General features: G+C 34.1%; 2 protein-coding genes across 5 annotated transcripts in view; one reads left to right on the forward strand and one right to left on the reverse strand.

The window, feature by feature from the left end:
- LOC115991598 (probable LRR receptor-like serine/threonine-protein kinase At1g56130) overlaps positions 1 to 11081 on the forward strand; it is a 65066-nt gene extending 53985 nt beyond the window's left edge. The window contains exons 4-22 of one of the 2 annotated variants that reach the window (XM_031115416.1): positions 260 to 331; positions 425 to 496; positions 593 to 664; positions 817 to 888; positions 988 to 1059; positions 1179 to 1250; positions 1347 to 1418; positions 1695 to 1760; positions 4709 to 4777; positions 5501 to 5545; positions 5700 to 5761; positions 6307 to 6689; positions 6854 to 7049; positions 7140 to 7301; positions 7737 to 7855; positions 8230 to 8440; positions 9716 to 9947; positions 10247 to 10397; positions 10493 to 11081. In XM_031115416.1, coding sequence (XP_030971276.1) covers positions 495 to 496; positions 593 to 664; positions 817 to 888; positions 988 to 1059; positions 1179 to 1250; positions 1347 to 1418; positions 1695 to 1760; positions 4709 to 4777; positions 5501 to 5545; positions 5700 to 5761; positions 6307 to 6689; positions 6854 to 7049; positions 7140 to 7301; positions 7737 to 7855; positions 8230 to 8440; positions 9716 to 9947; positions 10247 to 10397; positions 10493 to 10864 — 2430 coding nt within the window. In that variant the 5' untranslated portion in view covers positions 260 to 331; positions 425 to 494 and the 3' untranslated portion in view covers positions 10865 to 11081. The remainder of the gene's footprint in view (positions 1 to 259; positions 332 to 424; positions 497 to 592; positions 665 to 816; positions 889 to 987; positions 1060 to 1178; positions 1251 to 1346; positions 1419 to 1694; positions 1761 to 4708; positions 4778 to 5500; positions 5546 to 5699; positions 5762 to 6306; positions 6690 to 6853; positions 7050 to 7139; positions 7302 to 7736; positions 7856 to 8229; positions 8441 to 9715; positions 9948 to 10246; positions 10398 to 10492) is intronic. The other variant, XM_031115415.1, reaches the window with a different exon arrangement.
- Positions 11082 to 13766: 2685 nt separating this feature from the next.
- LOC115991602 (zinc finger CCCH domain-containing protein 1-like) lies at positions 13767 to 18879 on the reverse strand. 3 transcript variants are annotated; one of them, XR_004092235.1, is made up of 6 exons: positions 18625 to 18879; positions 18155 to 18200; positions 17212 to 18053; positions 15157 to 15253; positions 14060 to 14577; positions 13767 to 13867 (listed from the first exon to the last, which is right to left on the reverse strand). XR_004092235.1 is itself a non-coding variant. In XM_031115422.1 (5 exons), exons 2-5 carry the CDS (start codon positions 18189 to 18191, stop codon positions 14525 to 14527), a joined length of 1029 nt encoding a protein of 342 aa, XP_030971282.1. In that variant the 5' UTR covers positions 18192 to 18200; positions 18625 to 18879; the 3' UTR covers positions 13767 to 14524. The 3 variants fall into 3 exon arrangements, 1 of the variants encoding a protein (XP_030971282.1); XR_004092234.1 differs by having other exon boundaries at positions 13767 to 13880; XM_031115422.1 differs by having other exon boundaries at positions 13767 to 14577.
- Between the last annotated feature and the right edge of the window lie 2035 nt (positions 18880 to 20914).

The raw sequence follows: 20914 nt of genomic DNA on the forward strand, positions 1-20914 counted from the left end.
AACTATTTTTGATGATTTACAAACCTGATGCAATGACAAAATGCGAAATTTTTATATGGCTCATTTCATCTAACATTGCCTTAAAATAAGTGTCATTTTTACTACCAGATTGATGAAAGCTCTTGAATGTTAGTCAGGATTTGCATTTATAACAGTCAAAGAATACAGTTTTGAAACTGATTGCTGACAGAAAAACTTACACCATATAAATTTCAATGATTTCTTTGACATATAGATTCTCCGGATGTATATCATGCAGGTCTTTTGGTATAAATAATTTCTCAGGAACTCTTCCTCCAGAATTGGGTAATTTGGTCAAACTTGAGGGATTGTAAGTTCTAACATTCTTTTATTTCAGTTTAACCATGAGCATGAGTGTGTCAAATAGAAATTTCTAAATCATATTGGCTTGTCAATTTTGCAGATTCATAAACAGTTGTGGATTGGGTGGTGAAATTCCTTCGACATTTGCCAACCTTCAAAACTTGCGAGTCATGTTAAGAGCACAGCACTGTTATTTATTTAATTTTACTCATGTAGATGAAAAGATTTATCATGGGCACAGCTTACTATAGATATGTTTGCGTTTCAGGGGGGCATCAGACAGTCCTTTCACTGGAAGGATACCGGACTTTATTGGAAACTGGACAAAGCTAACATCTCTGTAAGCCATCAAAGTTTCTGGTTTCATCTTCAAATGTATTTTTTGTGTATAATAAGTTGCATTTATCTCCAGATTTTTATGCTTTTTTCCAAAGCAATGAAGTATGGCTACTATAATACTACTGTTGATAAGCTGGTTAAATGTTTTTGTAGGAGATTTGAAGGAAATTCTTTTGAAGGTCCAATACCATCCACTTTTTCTAACTTGATTATGTTGACAAGTTTGTGAGTATATATTTCTCAAATTATTGTAATATCTCTCTCTCTCTCTCTCTCTTTCTCTCAGCAAGACTAGTCTCATAATGTTTGTGTATACATGTGTAGGCGAATCAGTGATATATACAATGTGAGCTCCTCCTTCGATTTTATTAAAAATTTGACGTCCTTGACTGACTTGTAAGTTAAAATACCCCCGCCATTCATTCATATACCTATCCAACATTTATTTTTACCAGATATACAATCTAAACTCATTCACCTATGCACTAATTATCCAATGTTATTTTCTCCCATAGAGTTCTAAGAAATGCATTGATAACTGGAAGTATTCCATCTGATATTGGAGAATACAAAAGTTTACAGTCACTGTAAGTTCCAATGGACAGTTCAACCTTAAATGCTGATTGATAAAAGACTTCCCTCTGTTCCATTTGTTTATCTCAATTTTTTCCTTGATATTGCAGGGATTTGAGTTTCAACAACCTAACAGGTGAAATACCAAGTGTTTTGTTCAGTATGAGTTCGCTTAACGTCTTGTAAGTATGCCTTTGCCTTCTTGTTTTTCCTTTCTTCTTGCAACAGAAGGATTCAAATATACCAATTTAGGACCTCCACCCAACCTGTCCCTTTACCACCTAAGCCAGGGCTGAGCACTTTGCCCCCATTGCTTGGAGATATTGATTTATGCCCTCTTTTGTTGTCATTGTGCACTTCTGTTTTATCCATAATGGCCCCTCTCCCCCCTCTTTTATATATATATATATATATATATGTATCTTTTACTTTCTCTTACACTATATCAAAATGGTTAGGTTTCTTGGAAACAATAGTCTCTCTGGAACTCTTCCTAGCCTAAAGAGCGAAGTACTTTTGACTATGTAAGTTCTCATAACATAATAATATGTCTTCTTAATCTATTAATAATGTTTCCCCTTTCAGTAACCTTTAACATTATTCATAATCATAGGTTCCAATGAACATATAATATTGTCATTATAAACTCTTAATATTTAGCTTTTAAGTCTGTCAATGTGATTTTGAAAGATAATACCTAACAACCTAGGCAAATGTTTACCTAAATAAACCAATTTTTCAGCTTAACCTCTTTTAATCCTATCTAACAATTCATCCCAATAAGTGATTAACCAATTTCCATTGGATACATATTCAAAAGCAATATAAAGTGCGAAATAATAAACAAGCAAACTACACACAAACACCAAGAAGTGTTTACGAAGAGGAAACCAGAGCCCCCTGGTGAAAAACCTCTCCATGGCATCACCACCAATTCTCCACTAGTGAATAACTGCAGTACTAATTTGCATAAAGACCCTCCAAGCCTAAACCTCCCCTAGTACTTGAGCTCTCCAAGTTTCAAGTAGCAACTGACTTTATCACGTCCTTTCTCCAACTAGTATCAGTAAGTCACCAAGACCTCTTGGATTTTGATGTTACTCCAACTAGTTTCCAGCACTAGTCAACTCTCTAACACTTAGATAAGGTGTAGTTTCCAGCACTAGTCAACTCTCTAACACTTAGATAAGGTGTAGGTAGTAATGGTTAAAATCTTCTCTCTTGGATAGGAAATGATGAGAAGGAAGGAGAAGAGACGAATAAGATATGTGTTTGGCTCAAACAATGAAATTGGTTATCTCTCTCTAATAGGAAATCTGAAAGTTGCTCTCTATCTTTCTAAGTTATTTTTGTAGGAGAAAGATATATACATATTGTGAGTGAACTGGCCAAGGGATAAGACTGTAACAATAGTTATGTCCTCGGCTAACTCACGGGCACCGGTTGGTCGCGAGTTGCAAACAAAGGCAGCTTCTTTTACTGCCACGAGTCCTACTTCAGCAATAGTGACCAGGTGGCTCAAGTAATTCTACCCAATTACAAAAATATCCCCACAAATTACCTGAAAATTGAGCAGAAATTACACTCAAATTTGGCACAGAATCAAGCCAACAAAACAAGCTCTTAGCAGCTTTAACATTACTCTCTCTCTCCTTTTATTTATTTAGTATTTAAATGTTTGAAGTGAATCTCTTGGGTATGTGTGTTTTTACATTTCAAGCAAATCTGTGTGTACTTTAGTATTCTTTAACATTATTCATTTTTACAGTTCAAAGGAATCTCTTTCTGTCTATGTATTTTTACGTTTCAAACAAATCTGTGTATAATTGTAATCCAAAAACTAATTTCAGTTTTTCATGATGTGGAACAGTATTATATGGCATGCTTCAAAACCTAAGAAATATTGACACAAAAAAAATTGCCAACTTGTTCGTGTTGGACACCTGTTTGATATAGGCATACTAGGGACATACTTGCATGCATGTCTGTGGTGTATCAAAAGGATTTTCTTTGACATGATTAGGACACAGAGGAGGACATGGTGAACATTTTTTTTAAAAGGGCACCACTCAATCTTCTCTCTCCCTCTCTCACTCAATTTGCAACTCGTGCCAATGTTTCTTTATAATCAATTCCATACTATGAGAAAAGTCCTTTGTCACAAGTTGAGCTTTATAGCTTTCAATAGAGACATCAATTTGAGTCTTGATCTTATAAATCTACTTGCATCCAACCTGCAAACTTCCTTGGAGGCAAGTCAACCATTCTCATGTTTGATTCATAGACAGTGCATCAAGTTCCTCTGTCATAATTTTTTGCCAAAACAAATCAGTTCAAGCCTTACAATGGGAGTGAGACTCATACAAGGTAGCTAATGCATGAAAGCAATGCAAATCCCAAAGATTAGATGGAAACTGACTTCCTTGAGCAGAGCCACATAGTGCTGGAGGTGATGTGCTCTTGGATACCTCATATGGTGTAGAATCATGGGACAGAGGTGGAGCTGAATAAACTGTATCAACAGGGGAAGATTCAACTTGTGGTTGCTTAGGGAAGAGGTCAGAATCTGATTAAGAGGTACAGAGTAGTGTAAGAAGTGGATCACTAGGGAATGGTGCAAAGTAAGGAATATGAATGTTGGACATAGGTTGGATAGAAAATCATAGCACCTGTAGCCTTTGTGTTCTATACCATATCCTAGGAAGCAATCAAATCTTGAATGAGGCACTCAAGTTTTGTGCGTTCATGAGATTGAAGGACAACATAAAAGAAAGCCAAAGATGCAAAGATGACCGTAGTCAAGGAGGTGAGCCATATAACCTTTCATATAGGCTGAAGTTGCGAGTGATAGGTGAAGGGACATGGTTAATGCTATGGACTGTCGTAAGGGTATTTTTTGCTTCAGAATGGTGCAGGCACAGAAGCATAGATGAGAGGAGCATGAAAGATATCTAAGATATGACAGAATTTGCATTTGGCTTTCCCATTCAGCTGGGAATTGTTTGGACAATATAATTGGGGAAAGGATGCCTCACATTCTGAGTTGAGTGATGGAGGTGGTTTTTGTTATTTCAATACTAATTATTGCGTTTTGTCTTTGGTTTTAGTTTTGTTTAATTAATTACCTTCTTTCCTTTCCTTGCCTAACTAAACACAAAATATGTAAAATATACCTGAAAAAATAATTAATTACTTGCAGTTATTGTCATTTCAAGTTTGCATAAGAAATCTTTCTTAAATTAAATTGCTCAAGGGACAGGAAAAAAAGAAAAGAAAAGAAAAGAAGAAGCCTTTTTTAATTTTTTTGGTGTCTTCTAAATGTCATGCTTTAAAGTGTCCAAATCAGAAAGTTTTGCATTTGGCAAGTGACCAACTGATAAAGCATTCTAGTTGTTCTGTGGATTTCTTATTCTGAATATTTTTTTCTGCATAATCTGTTTGCTCAACGCTTTCCACACTCCTTTGAGTGCAGAGATTTGTCCTACAATCAGCTATCTGGAATATTTCCCTCATGGATAACAGCATCCTCAAACTTACAACTGTATGTCTCTCAAGTAATAGTACTCGTTTCTTTCATCTCTTTTTCTAAATTTGACACCTAGATTTGAACACCAGGTGTTATTGACATGAACCTAACTGAAATTTTTTATATTTTTTAGAAGTATATATAAAGTTGATGCCACATGAATGTAACTGATGAATCAATTAATTTATTCCAACCTTAGTAATCTAAAGAAGATTAATAAATACTGGTTAGAAATAACATAATTACTATTGAAACTTGAAGTTGACTTCTTTCATTCTATAGGTGTCTATCTATACTAGCTTCTGGAACTCACGATTAAATACTTCAAGGAAAAAAGGGGGAAAAAAAACTTCTATTGCACCTTTAAAAGAAAAAAGAAAAAAGAATTAAAGAAACATCATGTTAACTAGATTAACATGCATGGTGGAAACCATATTAGGTATAGCCAGTCCTCCATAATTCTTTTTTTTTTTGAGGTCATGTCAAAGGCCCATATATCTTTATGCCTCTTCTATTACTTGGTTAACCCTTTTTCCTTGCTTTATGAGAACCTAAATACACCCTTCACTATTACTTGGTGGATGTTAATTACTGATTTTTTAACAGGCTGACTTCAAGAGCCAACAGCTTGTTTGTGAATTTATTCTGTACCAATGTTTTAATTTATTATCCTATGTATCACCTCTAATAAATATCAGGAGTGATAGGGATAAATGATCATTGGATAAAATTATGCAGGAATTTGGTGGCAAACAACTTCATATTTGACAGATCAAACATAAGGTGAGTAGTGGTTCCTCTCACCCTTTTTTAACAGACAAGTCCAAAAGTATGCATGAGAAGGAATGTGATTACCAATTTCACATCTTTAGTTGAATGAATTCCTTCAAGAAATTTTTTAATTTGGATAAGCAGTAGTTATTCCCTGTGTTTGCAGTGTTTTTCCAAGACTGAATTGCCTCCAAAGAAATTTCCCATGCAATAGGAATTCTCCACTTTGTAAGTTATTTCTTTCTTATACTTTGTTATGGGATATGACAAGGCACAGACTTTCATGATTGATTAGGCCCCAACATTTTCACATATGATGGTGGGATCATATATGGATCCTACTAATCAAAATAATCTACAAAGCATAGAATTGGATATCTTCCAAATTTTTTTTGAATGTTGTGGAGCCAAATAACATATGAACAATTAATAGTATTTCAATTATAAGATAAAAAAATTATGTTCATGTTTTTGAAGAAAAAAAAAAAGAGTAATCTAACTTATCCCTTCCCTCTTTAAAAGTTTCCCTTTATCCTTTGAATGGCTGAATTTTTACAAAACCTAACATTACTATTGCAGAAGTGGGTAGTTTGTCATGAGTTGTTTCTTTAATTACTTAATGATTTAATTCAATATCAAGTTATGGAAAATAGCTCTGCAAGTATGCATGAACTTTGCTGGGAAAGCCAGAAATTTTACCAACTTTGCAAGTATGTTTTATTTTGAAGTTTTAATTATCTATCATGATGAGGGCAATCATAATGATTCTACAGATGCAAACTTCTCAATCAAGTGTGGTGGCCGAGAGATGCCTGCTGAGGGTATAGTGTACGAGGCTGAAGATGCATCATCCTTTGGTCCAGCATGGTATCATGTTACTGATACAGAAAAATGGGCAGTCAGCAACGTGGGGAGGTTTGCTGAGAGAAATAATCAAAGTTATGTTGAAATCACTTTGGCACAAGTCATTGCAACTAGCACCCCAGAACTTTACCAGACTTCAAGGATGTCCCCAGGATCACTTAGATACTATGGCCTAGGTCTTGATAATGGTCTTTATAATGTAAGCTTGTTTTTTGCGGAAACTGGTTTTGATTATAGAAGCTCTCAAACTTGGAAGAGTCTAGGGAGGCGTGTATTCGATATCTACATTCAGGTAACTCTAGATTGCTTTAGAGAAAAAGTATATTCCATTCTTGACTAAAGATCATTACCTACTCCTGTAGAGTTTCTATAATACAATTTCTATTTATTTGCATAGAGTTCCATTTTAATTCATTCAATAATAATTATAACATTCTCCTATAATTTCTTTTCTAGGGTCGTCTAGAATTGAAGGACTTTGACATATCAAAGGAGGCGGGTGAGGTGGAGAAAGCAATTCGGAAGATTTTTAAGGCTAATGTGTCAGAGAATTATCTTGAAATTCATCTATTTTGGGCTGGTAAGGGAACTTGTTGCATACCTGTACAAGGTTATTATGGGCCACTAATTTCAGCCATTCATGTTGTTTCAGGTAACGTATATGATATGATTTATGAATTGATTTGTGATGTTTTTAACATGATTATTTACTGCTAATTACTATTGATAAATAATTGCTCAGATTTTGTATCCAATGTTCCTGGGATTCCACCAAGCAATCGAGGGAAGAAAAGCAGGTTGGGTTTGATTGTAGGAATTGCAGTCCCTGTTGGAGTCGTGAGCTTGATTTTGATATTTGCTGTTTTATATGTGAAGAGAAAATCACAGCACTATAATGAGGAAGGTAAGAACATAACAGCAGTAGTGGAGGTACTGGTGAAATACAGCCTAAGAAATAAACACTAATGGACTATGTACCACTCACTTTTGACTAAAATTCTAATTACTCTCTGATATTTGAAAAGGCTAAATCCTAGAATAGGTGTTGGAAAAGTATCAGTACTATTATTGAAATGGAAAATTCCTAGAATAGGTGTTGGAAAATTCTAATGAGATGGATCCTTTTCATGAAATGGAATAAAGGTCTGGACTAAATAGTTTTGGCAGGTCATATTATATGAGACAGGCTCAAGATTTCTTCATAATGCATATCTATAAACTGAAATTTCTATGTTACCGACACCACTACCCAAAAAAAAAAGATCTTCAAATATATAACTATGACAATAATGAAGAGTTTAAATCAGTTATCTAGACCCTCTCTTGCTTGAATGTGCAGAGCTTCTTGGAATAGGCCTCCGACCAAACACTTTCAGTTATGCTGAGCTGAGAAGTGCGACTGACAACTTCAACCCTTCAAATAAGTTAGGGGAGGGGGGATTTGGACCTGTTTTCAAGGTAAAGTACATTATTATATGTAATGTTGGATAATTAATTAACATTAAGTTTGATGGCAAAATTAGGTCAGAAAAATTTTCAACTAAATGGTACTAAAAACAACTAAAATATACTTTTAAGAAAGTAATTACATTTAAAATAAAATATTAATGTTTCCATAGGCTGAAAATGTGGGGGATTTGTGCACTTGGTAGGACCTTTTTCGTGAAAATTGTTTTTAATTGTTTATCTTAAACATTTTAGCTAAAGTCAGAGTTGATTAAAAGTATAAAGGAGTAGTGCAACATTCAAGGGAACATACCAACATTCCTATTGTTGAACCAAGAAAACCCTGAATTTCACTTTTCATGTCACTGATTTGTACAACTTCACAGGGCACACTAGTTGATGGGAGGATTGTAGCCGTGAAGCAATTATCAGTAGCATCTCACCAAGGGAGGGGTCAATTCATAACTGAAATTTCTACCATATCGGCTGTGCAACATCGCAATCTTGTGAAATTATATGGATGCTGCGTTGAGGGAGATAGGCACCTTCTTGTTTATGAATATCTTGAAAACGGAAGCCTTGATCAGGCACTATTTGGTAGGACCATAGTTTATACTCAAATCATTCCTTTTGGTTGTTATGAAAATTTTGAGAGAGAGCAATTGAATATAGATTAAGACACGAAAAATAATATCAGAGAACCACTTTGGTTTTCTGCCAGGTTGGTTTACTATGTAAGCTATTTTCTTAGTTAGACATCCAATGGAAAAATATAGAGAAGTCCGTAAAGATTCCTATATGGTTTTTAATTGACTTAGTGAAATCATAAGATAGTTTACTTAACTAGTATGAGAACAAGGGAAGGCATCACAAGTAAGTTTCATATCACTATAGGTTTGCATCAAGGATCAACATTAAATCTATATCTCTTTGTGTTGGCTACGGATGAGTTCACTAGATCAATTCAATATGAAGTCCTCTAATTTATGCTTTGGCGAATGATATAGTTTTAGTGTAAGAACTAAATGTAGAGTCAATATCAAATAGAAATTTAAAGAGATGTTTTAGAATATAAAGGATTTTAACTAAGTAAAACTAAAGTAAAATATATAGAATGTTAGCTTGGTACCAATATAAATAAAGATCAAGAGTTGTAAGACTTGAGGGTAAAGAGATACCAAATATATAGTTAGTGCTTTTTATTTATTAGATTAAGAATTCATATGGGTGGAGAGTTTGAAGGAGATGTGAATCATAGGATATATGAGAGCAAGGTGAAGGAAGTGGAGAAGTGCATTAGGAAAATTGTGTGATCTTAGAGTACTTATAAAGTTAAGGAAAATTTTTATTAAACTATTCATAGACAAACTATGATCCATGATACTAAATGTTAGGATCTTAAGAAATAACATGTTCATAAAATGAGAATATTAAAATGGATAAGTAGAAATACAAAGAAAAATGGTATTCAAAATGAAGAAATTTACTTAGAGATGGAAATAATTGATGAAAAGATGAGAGGGAGTCACTTGAAATGGTTTGATTATGTGTAGAGGAATGTGATTAATATTCTCATTAACAATACTTGAAGTAGTAAAAGAACCATGTCAATTAAGGAAGTAACAAAGAATATGATTTTGGATAAGATAAAAAGGCAGAAAAGAATACATGTGTATGATCCTGATTAATTTGTGGGGGATTCATAACCAATCCCCAAGTTTTGGGACTAAGGTGATATTATTGTTATATTATTAAGCATTGTGAATCATGTTTTGGTCTGTTGCCAAATATTTTGAAGTAGCCCAAATCTCATATGAAAATATGTTTTTTTCACCCCAATACATAATTGGATGGGAGCCACTATTAATGCAGGAAAAAGTAAGTTGTGTCTTGATTGGCCTACTCGCTTCAGTGTTTGCTTGGGAACTGCAAGAGGACTTGCTTATCTCCATGAGGAGTCAAGGCCAAGGATTGTACATCGAGATGTGAAGGCTAGCAATATTTTGATTGATGGAGAACTATGCCCGAAAATATCAGATTTTGGATTGGCAAAGCTTTATGATGACACTAAAACCCATATCAGCACCCGAGTTGCAGGGACTATGTAAACTCCTTATCCACTTTCTCAAAGCCATTTTGTCTTTAATAGTTTTTTTTTATATTGAATCAAGGTGCATTATGCAATATAAGATATAGATCTTTATATAAGTATCTTAAAATCAATCAGTAATTATTAGAGTAGAAGAATGATTAACTATTATAAACTTAAGGATGCTATTGGAAAGTGTTTTTTTTTTTTTTTTTTTTTTCCATTATTGATAATTATGTCATCTATGGAAATTGAACCTGATCAAATACACTGATGGTTTTGATAAACTATTATTTTAATTTTAAATCTTGCAGAGGCTATTTGGCACCAGAATATGCGATGCGTGGGCACCTGACTGAGAAAGCTGATGTTTTTGGTTTTGGTGTTCTTGCTTTGGAGATCCTTAGTGGGAGACCAAACTCAGACAATAGTTTGGACACACAAAAAATTTATCTCCTTGAATGGGTATGTGAAAGGAAGTTTTTCTCTCTTTTTCCATTCCTTAATTTATTGCATTAAAAACAAAATTCTTATTTGCTCTCCTTGTCATGAATCACCAGGCATGGACACTACATGAAAATAATGAGAGTTTAAGGCTGGTAGATCCCACATTATCAGAATTTGATGAAAGTGAAGCTGCTCGAGTCATAGCGGTGTCTTTGTTGTGCACACAAGCATCACCAAACATGCGGCCACCAATGTCCCGTGTTGTGGCCATGCTTGCAGGAGATATTGAGATAGGCATTGTTACATCAAAGCCGAGTTATTTAACTGATTGGAATTTCAAAGATATAACAAGCAACTTTTTGAGTGAAGAAGATCGAAAGCATCATGGGGATAACACTAATTTTAGCCAACTTGGTGATCCATTGCCTTCTCCTGTAAATGTTACTGAAACCATGCTTGGTGGCATAATTGGAGATGGAAGGTGAAAATATTTGTCTTTGTTGCAGTCACTCAGGGACACTGCCTTTGCTATCTAAGGCACTTCAAATTCAAACTCTTTATGCTTGACTGGCTTTCACCTTTTGCAAATGGTAATATGTGATGTCATGTGTGTAAATACTGAGATATTTGTCTTGTCTTGTATCATGATTTCAACCAACAATGAAAATTTTCTTCTTTAGGAAGCTATAGGCTTATAGCTTCATAATATTGATGTGAAATCATACGCTTGATCACAATTTATTTACTATTGGAACTTTATTTTGACATTTTCCTATCTTTTTCACTATTTATCCTATAGATGAAATGGCATATACGGAGAATGAATTCGGCAGAAATATGAGAATTCACAGGATTGGTGAGTTATGCACATAGGCAACACAAAATTAGCCTTGTATGACTAAAGTGGATTAGACTTTAGACCATCCCACCAACATTAAATGAAGGACTACATCATTCTTACATTTCTCACTAACTCACTCAATGGGACTATGAGCTATACAGGCTAATAAATAGGCAAGATCTCTTTGAGGTAACTGCTCGTTTGGTATTTAGAATGGGCAGTGCAATACTTGATATTGTGGATACCTTCCCTACCTGTGCACTTTGCATGTATTAGATAATTTAGGTAATTGAAATTGCATGGATTGTAAATTAAGCAAATAGAATTACAACCACTCATCCAAATTTTTAATGTGTTATTGGTCACTTATGTATAATCGATTTTAACCTTAAACGTAAATTGTGAGGGTACTAAGGTAAGCTTTGATAAAATCATGTCTTAAATAAAGAATTCAAATTACAAAATCAGTGATTTGGTTATGCGCGGGTAAGGTATTAGGCACCTTAGAGATTTTGGTGCCTATTAAAACATGGCACTTAATTTTAAGTTTTTAACTATCTTTGGAAAATTTTTTTTTTTAATAATCTCATCAAGAAATGTTAAAATGCTAACAAATGGAGGCATTAATAGTAATAGTGGGGCCTCTTTCTCTTGGACCTTTGATTTTTGGATCCTCTTCAGAAGAATGCAACACCACCCAAGATTGTCCCATCGCTCCAATTCACCAAAGAAGAAAGCCCTCAAAATTCAAAATGGTCATTTGGTTTTATATTGAACTGAATTGAAATGAAAGCTTGGGTTTTTATTTGTTGAAATTAATTAGGAGGCAATTATGGCTATTAAAACCACATTTCAAACTGCCTTCCCCATGAGTTGAGCTTACACACACATTATCATAGTTGTCAAAACTTGAATCGTGTTGTGAATTGATTTTTTTTTTTTTTTTTTTGGTATTGTATATCATATCATATTATATATCCTAAGATTCTAAAACATCTAATAAAATTATAAAAAAATTATAGGTATATTTATTATAAGTTCGGAATATATATAATTAATTACCAATTCAATTATTAATTATGTAATAATATTTAACAAAAGTAACTAAATAAATCAAATTAACATTTGTTTAAAAAATACACATTCAAAATTATTAAACTCAGAAGTGATAATATATGATGGACAAAATTTAGTTACAAAATTGGTTATAGCTCAAGTTTACAACTTTAATAAAAAAACATTATTACATATTTTAAAAATCTAAATTATATCTATTTTATACTCTTAATACACATTAATAACAAACCCCTTTTCACGCTCAAATCCATCTCATGTTTATGTGTTAACTCATGATTAGTATATAAGTTGACAAAACATTCTCAAGTACCTATGATGCATCATAGAAGTTTTAAGAATTTAGCAGTTTACATGGTTTTGCCACACGAATCTTGTTCATGTGAAATATTAATCACGTTAAATTTAATTTAGGTTGTGAAAAACCACATCCCCTTGAACATGTGTTGATCACCTTAAAAATTCATTTAGGAGTACCGCTATGTTCCCAATCAACATAAAACCCACTAACTGCAGCAACATCAATGGAAAATAAGGCAGATGCGCCTAGGCTTTGCCATACCAAACCATAGTCCAACGAAAACCAATCTTAGAACATAAATGGGCAAATCTCAGATTTTGAAATATGGTATGCAACCTAAAGAACAAATCCTGATTAAATTATAACCATGCATCCATAAACTGAATGCCAATGCAAGTGGATTGCATGATGTCCAAAGCTTGAAAGATTGCGTATAAGCAGTGCCTTTAGAGAATTTGGGATCCTCAAATCTAGATTGCCAATCAGGTCCAATTACAAAATAGATATATAAAACATCATACAAGAGAAGAAATTAAAAGTCATCCTTAGGTACACATCCAATTCATATTGATCTATAACAGATACTCGAACTTAAAAACGTTTACAAAGCAAGATTAATTCAAAATATCAGGAAGAATCTACAAATCATGATGACAAGATTATAAGTATGTATAGTGAAGCATATTATGAGTAAAAGACCATTCTTGAGCACAACCTCATTGAATTCTATGTTTATACTTAAACCAGGGATGTATATTCTATAAATTTATCTCTGGTAAATGAAAAATGAAACAACAAAATGTCTACAGTGGCAGATACTCCAATAAAGAACAAAAGGCAAAAGCCAGAGGCCTACATTCCCATCATCTCATAAAAAAGGTTTTCTAAAACGTAGGCCTAATACAATCAGCTCATGTCCCAACAATTCAACTACTCAATCCTCCGAGTTTCAACCAGAAAAATTTTGCACTTGACAAAGCTAAGCTACCTTTTCAGTTGACATACTTTGTCAAATCAAAGTAAATGGCTGCCTAGCTGATCCAGATAAAGAACTATTTGCTTATCAACCATTAAGACACTATTCAATATAATCCTTAAGCCATAATCCAAAAAAAGTGATTTTTTTATTGCCAATTACACAGCATCCCATTGGTTGACCTCACCCTCCACCTTTACTTAACTCAATTAATTCAACATCAGAATATAGAAGCATTTCAATACAAATGGCATATACAACTGAGGATGGGGTAGCACCATTTGAATTTGGTTCAACTACATGAAAACACTAAAAAAAACAGAAGTCAAACAATGTGAAAAGAGGCCAAAACTGGAACCAGCTATTTAATTGTACAATTCATAGAGAGAACTCCTTTCGACAGTAATATAAATGATAGTAAATATGGCACTCACCCAAAAAAGAAAGAAATTAATAATTGCAAGAGAAAATAAAAGTCAAATGCTCACCAGGGTCACAAAGCTCATCAGGATCAGCCAATGAGTGTCCACTAAACCTATGTCTCAAATTCTGCCAATGTCCGCTGTTCTCTCCTATCCCTTCCAATTGCATCTTCCACCTCCCTACCCTTCAAAATATTTCATATCATCAATAGGAACACTTGACATCCTAAATGCAGGCCTGTTGCCACCGGAACCTTTCACCAATGAATTCTAACCCACCAAGCAAAATGTGCTCTTCTGACATCAAACAACCATGGTCTCAGCAACACTCAGTGCCCAAAGTGCAAGCTCACATATCACAGCAGAGGCAGGAACCCATTGCTCATGTATGTCATGTTATGTGCTTATCACACAATCTTCCATCTTCAAAAAACTAGATATACCACGTTAACTCAGCCTCTTCGCGTCTCCACATTGTAGAGGAGAAGGAAACCAAACATATTTCCCCTGTGACACATCTGGGTGCACACATCATAAACAGCCCTGCCAAGTACCATGTCTACATAGAGCTCCAAGCCTTCCTCCTTTGTGATCATTTGAACACCCAATTAGCAAAAGCAGAAAACTGAAACTTTATTTGTCTCACCAGAAAATATTTAAAAGGTAATTTTCCAATAATCCCCCAATAAAAGAGAATGACTAATATGTGAAGTCTATTTACTTATTAAAGCTAATAATATGAAATATCATAAAATTTCTTACATATCAGGTTAAGACGTATAAATTAGGATCATAGAAAACAAAAACAAAAAAGAAACTTCAAAGTCATGACCTGTGTCCCTTGGCCAAAGTATGAAACAATCTCCACCTAATTAAACAAATTGTTCCAAATAGGCTTAAACTGAGCAAATCTGTTTGCTTTCTTAGATACCCAATACTAATTAAATTCTGCAGAAACCTACAATAGTACTCCATACTTAAATTGCTTTCCTTCAGTAAGATATCTAGTTAAAGAGAATTTTACCAGACATTCTAGGAAAAAGAGAGGCTGATAAGGAAACTTCCTCTTTCAATGCTAACAAAAACAAAACAAAACAAAAAAATTCATTCCAACAAGTTACAAACCAAAGAGCACAATGAACAACCAAGCAACTATTATTTACCCTCCACAGCAATCCTTTTGCGTATCTCATAAGCTGTATTGAAAATGCCAAGAGTAGGTTTGTTGCAAACAAAGCATTTCTTATTCTTTGCATGATGCTGAAAAAGAGAAGAACATCTAGTTAGAATACACTTACAAATAAAGGAGAGATGGGCAACAATGAAATCAGACTGACATATTTTGTAGGAAACCTTTGGCCATGCTTAAGCACAGAACAAAAGCAAAAAAAAAAAGAAAAAAGAAAAACATGATATATATTTTTAACAGAGTTGTTTTGACAATGCAATTTGTTGAAAGCTCGTGTCATCAGCTGCATAATCAATCTTGCTAGAAACTTCATAATGGAAGATTTTATGGCATCAATCAAAAGGAAATCCTGGATCTGATGACTACATTGATTTGTTGGACCCAACATACACCTGGATTGAATGCCTAAAATTGCAGACTCAACAGTTGGCTTAAATTTAACAAGTAATTGGCTCAAAATTGAAACCACAAAGAAAAAAAAGTACAACTTGTTAGAATAATGTGGCCAAACATGATATTTTATGATGTCTCTATTATCAATAATTAATTATTCAAAATTTCTTGTGAAATTTTGTAATATTTTTATGATGTAAGATATTGGAATATGTCTACTTGATATTGTAAACTAAGATTATGAATCATTTCATTATAGTCCTTGACCTGACTATATCCATCATGATGTAGCCTATTCTGATAAGTACATTGTTGGACCATGATGGAAAGGAGGTGCAAGTTAAAATTGCTCAGACTATGAAAGACAATAAGGGCTAGTCTTTCGATGGTTAGTGCATAATAATCTCGGAAGTCCTTCCATAATGAGATTCATGCACGTTGAGTGTTGGCCTTAATAAATCTTTCGTGTCATTGCCAGTAACTTGGCCTCCTATAAGAGGTGCTGTCATTATAGTGATTCTGGATATGAATGATAGATGAATCCATGTGTTAGTATGGAGTTCCAAAAGTAACAACACGTTAATGAACTTATTCATTAATAAATCTAATTAATGAAGTTGTTTATTAATGAATGTAACATATCTGTTACATGAATTATTATTACAATAGAAAGGATTTTATGGCTGGTTATGTCCTTCTGAATATTATAAATATTGTCAAGGCCACACTTGCAAGGAGTGTGAGAAGAGGAAAAAAAGCTCTTATTAATCCTGACCAGCTGGAGAGAGTATCCTAATTACTTGTGAGGTCCTTGAATAATATAATTTAGTATGTAAATTTCTCACATTTTATTGTTGATTTTTATTACATATGCACATGATATAATTGATAATTGATAGATGTATTATATTTTTTTTCTCTTGAATTATTACTTTTTAAGTATAATTCCTACACAACTCAGTTCTCTAATAAATAGGACTTCAAACTACTTATACAGAAAACACATGTTTTGAAAGACTTTACTGAGAAATAAGTTTATGAACCCTAATCATCAAGTTATTTACACCCATATAACAACCTTATGTGTTTGATCCATGCACAAACCCTAAGCCCATTATAAGAACCCACTTCCAGACCTAGGCAAAATATGTCTTGACAGAAATGCAACCATTAAAACTCTGAGAATAATTATGACACCTGAATTTTATCTCAAACTTAAACCAACTCTAAGTTTTCTTTGTTATGTATTAAAAACCCATCTGTCAGCATCTTGCTGAAAAATTCACTCATAGCATTTGATTGTATCATTAATTTGCATGGCAGAGCTCCTCATCTAAAAATTGAACTAGTTTACATATGTACATAAGTCTGTAAGTATGTACTACTAGTATTGGGGAGGGGACGGCACTGGTAATAAACCTTTCTATAACAAGCCTACACTTTGTCATATATCTCATACACTACAAGTTTGAAATTTAATCCATTGCTAGCTTCACTCTTCAAAATCTAAACAGGTTAATTTTTTTAAATGCCTGATCTAATTTTCCTCATCAAACAAATGTAAAAAAATCCATCATAAATCCACAAACAGTAGACTGATTATGCTCCATAATTTAAGTTGGTATAGAAGGGATACCTTTAATGCGCAATGCTCACAGAAATAGTGCTTGCACTTGGTTACAACAGCATCAACAAATGGCTGCCTGCAAATGAAACATGCAAAGGGCAACGAATCATCATCATCATCATCATCCTCACCAGGGTCTACACCACCATCATCCTCATCATCTAATCCCAAAGCTAGATTTCTCTTCCTTACTTTCTCTGCTTCATCCCACTCCTTCTCCATTTGCCATCCAGACTTATAATCCCCTCGATCATGCATAAACTTACAAGAATCTCCATACCCACAGTAACCAGTCTCTTTGTAATCCTTACATATGTCCGGTTGATAATCAAATCTCACTGAAACTCTTATGTGAGCAGAAGCCCTCAGAGGCCCATGTGCCCCGCCAGCTTTCTCACTAGCAACTGTTTGCTCTCTTCGGAAACCAGCCTTGTAATCGGTATATCCATTAATGCCTCTATACAACTTTTCATCCCCGGAGCTTTTTCCTTTCCCCTTCAAAGCCTCCTCTGCTTGCTTAAGAGATCTCTCACGCAATGCACGAGCATCTCTTGAGAAATCGGTCTCAGTTTCTAGCATTGCTGTCGCTCTGCTATCATGTTCAACTTGAATTTCCTTTGAAGAATCAAACTGAAAAATTGGCTTCTCGGATTCTTCCTTTGCTTCAATAGACGTTGTGTTCTTAGAGGATCTAGTCGAAAAATACAGCTTATTGTCAGGCTTTATGGTTTTCTTTTGACTGTGTAAGAATGAGCCTTCGGTTTTTGAATCTTCATCTTCATCTTCATCTTCATCAACTGTTCGTTTTCTGATGTTTTTATTCCTCGACGGCTTTCTGAAAAAGTTGCAGACTGAAAAGACAAAAAGATTAGACAAAAACAAAAAGGTAAGAATGGTATTCCAATGGTGAATATACAAAGAAAGAGAAGGGATTACAACAGAATAATTATACCTTGTTCAGGCTGTTGGTTTTCAGCCGAATCTGCCATTAAGGACTCCTGAAAATCATTGACATATAGCGTCAGTCCCATACTAATGCTTCAGAAAATATAACAGAATATTTAGTCAAATTAATAGGAACTACTACAAATTTGGAATCTACACAATAGACCATAATCAACCAAAGAATGCAGGTCCAGAATTATCAAAAATATACATATTGATACATATAGATACTACAATGATATATGCACACACAGAGAGAGATACTTCAGTGACACTAAAGAGTGTAATAACAGAGAAATCAACTATATTTCATTCTTGGCTTTTACACGGCCATGCCCAGGCATGCCTTTCAAGACAAAAGTAAACTCAGCATCGGCGAGGCATGAGAGTTTGACACAATAGGGTGTACTGAAAACTAAATAAATAAATAACCCTAAAAACAAAATCAAATCAAATAAAGACAGTATGAGAAAATACCTATGAAATATTTGAGCCTTTGGGATTTGCTGAAACTCTTAAATTACCCCTGAAAATTACAAGAAAATAAGAACCAGAAGGAAACGTTCAATGACGGAGAAGTACATAGTGGCAGAGCCGACGGTGGAGAAACAGAGATGAGAGAGAGAGACTGACTGGCTGAGATTAAGGATTCCGTGAGAGTCTATGAGAGGAAAATTTTTCCCGGTGAGACTGAGAATCTGAGATGAGAACAAATACGGTGCCGTTCAAAGAGAAATACGAAACGTCGTCGTTTAATATTGAAACTAAAACATATTTTGAAACTAAAACTTAAGGGCCCGTTTGGTATATGTTTTCAGTTTTTAAACAATATTATATATATTTTTATACACTTTTTTATCCACACATATTTCCAAAAAATATAGATAATGTTACTAGAACAACATTACCACACACGGTTTGGTTTTTTTCTTTTGTTTTTTGACAACACGATATTATTATTTATACTACTATTTAAGAGGTTTCTTTTGTTTGAACTTGATTTTTTTTTTTTTTTTTTTGGTTCTAAAATACCCTGACACCCCTAAGTTTAATTAGAAACAAAACTAAAAAATAGTATGGTAAAAATACATGTCTAAGTTGCACTAAAATGTTGCTTACAAAATAGGAGTATTCTTCCACTAATCCACTTCTTCAAAGCAACTATACGTTTATTGTTTTTTTTTTTTTTTAAATAGAAAAATATGTTAAAACAACCCACGCTTCTGATTTTTTTTCCTATAAAAAACCTCCATTTCTAATACTTTATTATTATTTTAAAAAAAATCCCACGTTTATCCAAAAACAAAAATAAATATCAATATAAAAAAAATAGTTATAAAAAACTAAACTAAACTAAATAGATATATACACTTTTTTTTTTTTTTTAGATAAGTGGATACATCTTTAACTCCCATTAAAACACTGTTTGCAAAACATGACCACTCTCATAATGGTTTTCAAATTGCTTTATCCATTTAAAAAAAAAAAAATTAAAACAAACACACATTTCTTTGTAAAAACACATCTGCCATATTGATTAAAAAAATAAAAACACATCTACCGTTATTACCAAAAAAAAAAAAAGACTTACACCCACGATTTAGTCACACACTGTCACAGGGTCAATTTTTCTTTTAAATTTTCTGCTGTGATGGCATTAAGCCCCTGACTTAGTCTCAACCAACACTCCACACATGCACATCGCAAGAACACTCAAAATAGGATGGCCTTTAGGCGATTAGCAAGAATTTTTGCAGCTAGCTTATACACAACGTTACAAAGACTAATAGGGTGGTAGTATGTTACTCTATTAGGGCTTTTAACTTTTGGAATTAGAACTATGTGGGTGTCATTAAATTTTTTTTTTGTTGGGGGGGGGGGGGGGGGGGGGTTGGTGTTGTTGTAATATTAGAGCTAAGAAATTTTAAAACTATTTTAGTCACACAATCCCCGACAATGGGCCAAAAATATTGATAAAAGAGAGGGGAGATATCGTCTGGCCCAGGTGCCCTGAAGGGGTGCATTTGATCCAAATCTTGCTTGACTTCATAAGCTTGGAATTCCCTTGTGAGGACTTCATTCATTGTCTCTGTGACCCTAGTTTGCACCGCATCTAAAAGCTCTTCACATGGGCTCGAATGATTCGTAGTGAACAACTAATGGTAATATTTTACTATTGTTTCTCCCACCACCTGAGGGTCTTCTTGCCACTGCCCCCCTTCATCAATGATCCCCCATATAGAATTCCGATGTTTTCTGTTTAAGGCATTTTCATGGAGGAACCGAGTGTTTCTATCCCCTCCTTGGAGCCAACAAATGTGGGAACGTTGGTGCCACATGGTTGCTTCTGCCTCCAGCCACTTATTATTCACTTCCATTTTCATCTTCTTTATCTCCTTGCTATCTTTAGATAGTTCTTTAGCTCTTTGCAATTAGTTCTGGGCTTTAGCCAATTGTTTACCAACATGGCCAAATTCATCATTGTTCTAATCAGTTAGAGCCACACGACAAGCTTCCAGGCATTTGTTCAACACAAAAGAATCTCCAACTTAAAGCCCCTCTTCCCAAGCTCCTCGAACTATTTCTTCACACCTTGGATCTCTAATCCACATGGATTCAAACTGGAATATTTTTTCTTTCTTTTCTGCCTAATTGAGTTACCATTTTGCCTCACTGAAATTAAGCAGTGATCTGAGACTGATGAAGAGATGTGGTATACTCGCGCCATGGGGAATCTTAATTTCCATTCCATATTTGCTATTGCTCT

Source organism: Quercus lobata, chromosome 5, assembly GCF_001633185.2.
Source record: "Quercus lobata isolate SW786 chromosome 5, ValleyOak3.0 Primary Assembly, whole genome shotgun sequence".
NCBI classification, from domain to species: Eukaryota; Viridiplantae; Streptophyta; class Magnoliopsida; order Fagales; family Fagaceae; genus Quercus; species Quercus lobata.

Bases quoted from the DNA above. Each gene is read 5' to 3' on its own strand.
- LOC115991602 (XM_031115422.1), bottom strand. From the start codon at position 18,191: ATGGCAGATTCGGCTGAAAACCAACAGCCTGAACAAG. The intron at 15,254-17,211 runs GTATCCCTTCTA...TCTCTTTTTCAG, and splicing joins GTGAGCATTGCGCATTAAAG to CATCATGCAAAGAATAAGAA. The intron at 14,578-15,156 runs GTAAATAATAGT...ATGATCACAAAG, and splicing joins CAAAAGGATTGCTGTGGAGG to GAGGAAGGCTTGGAGCTCTA.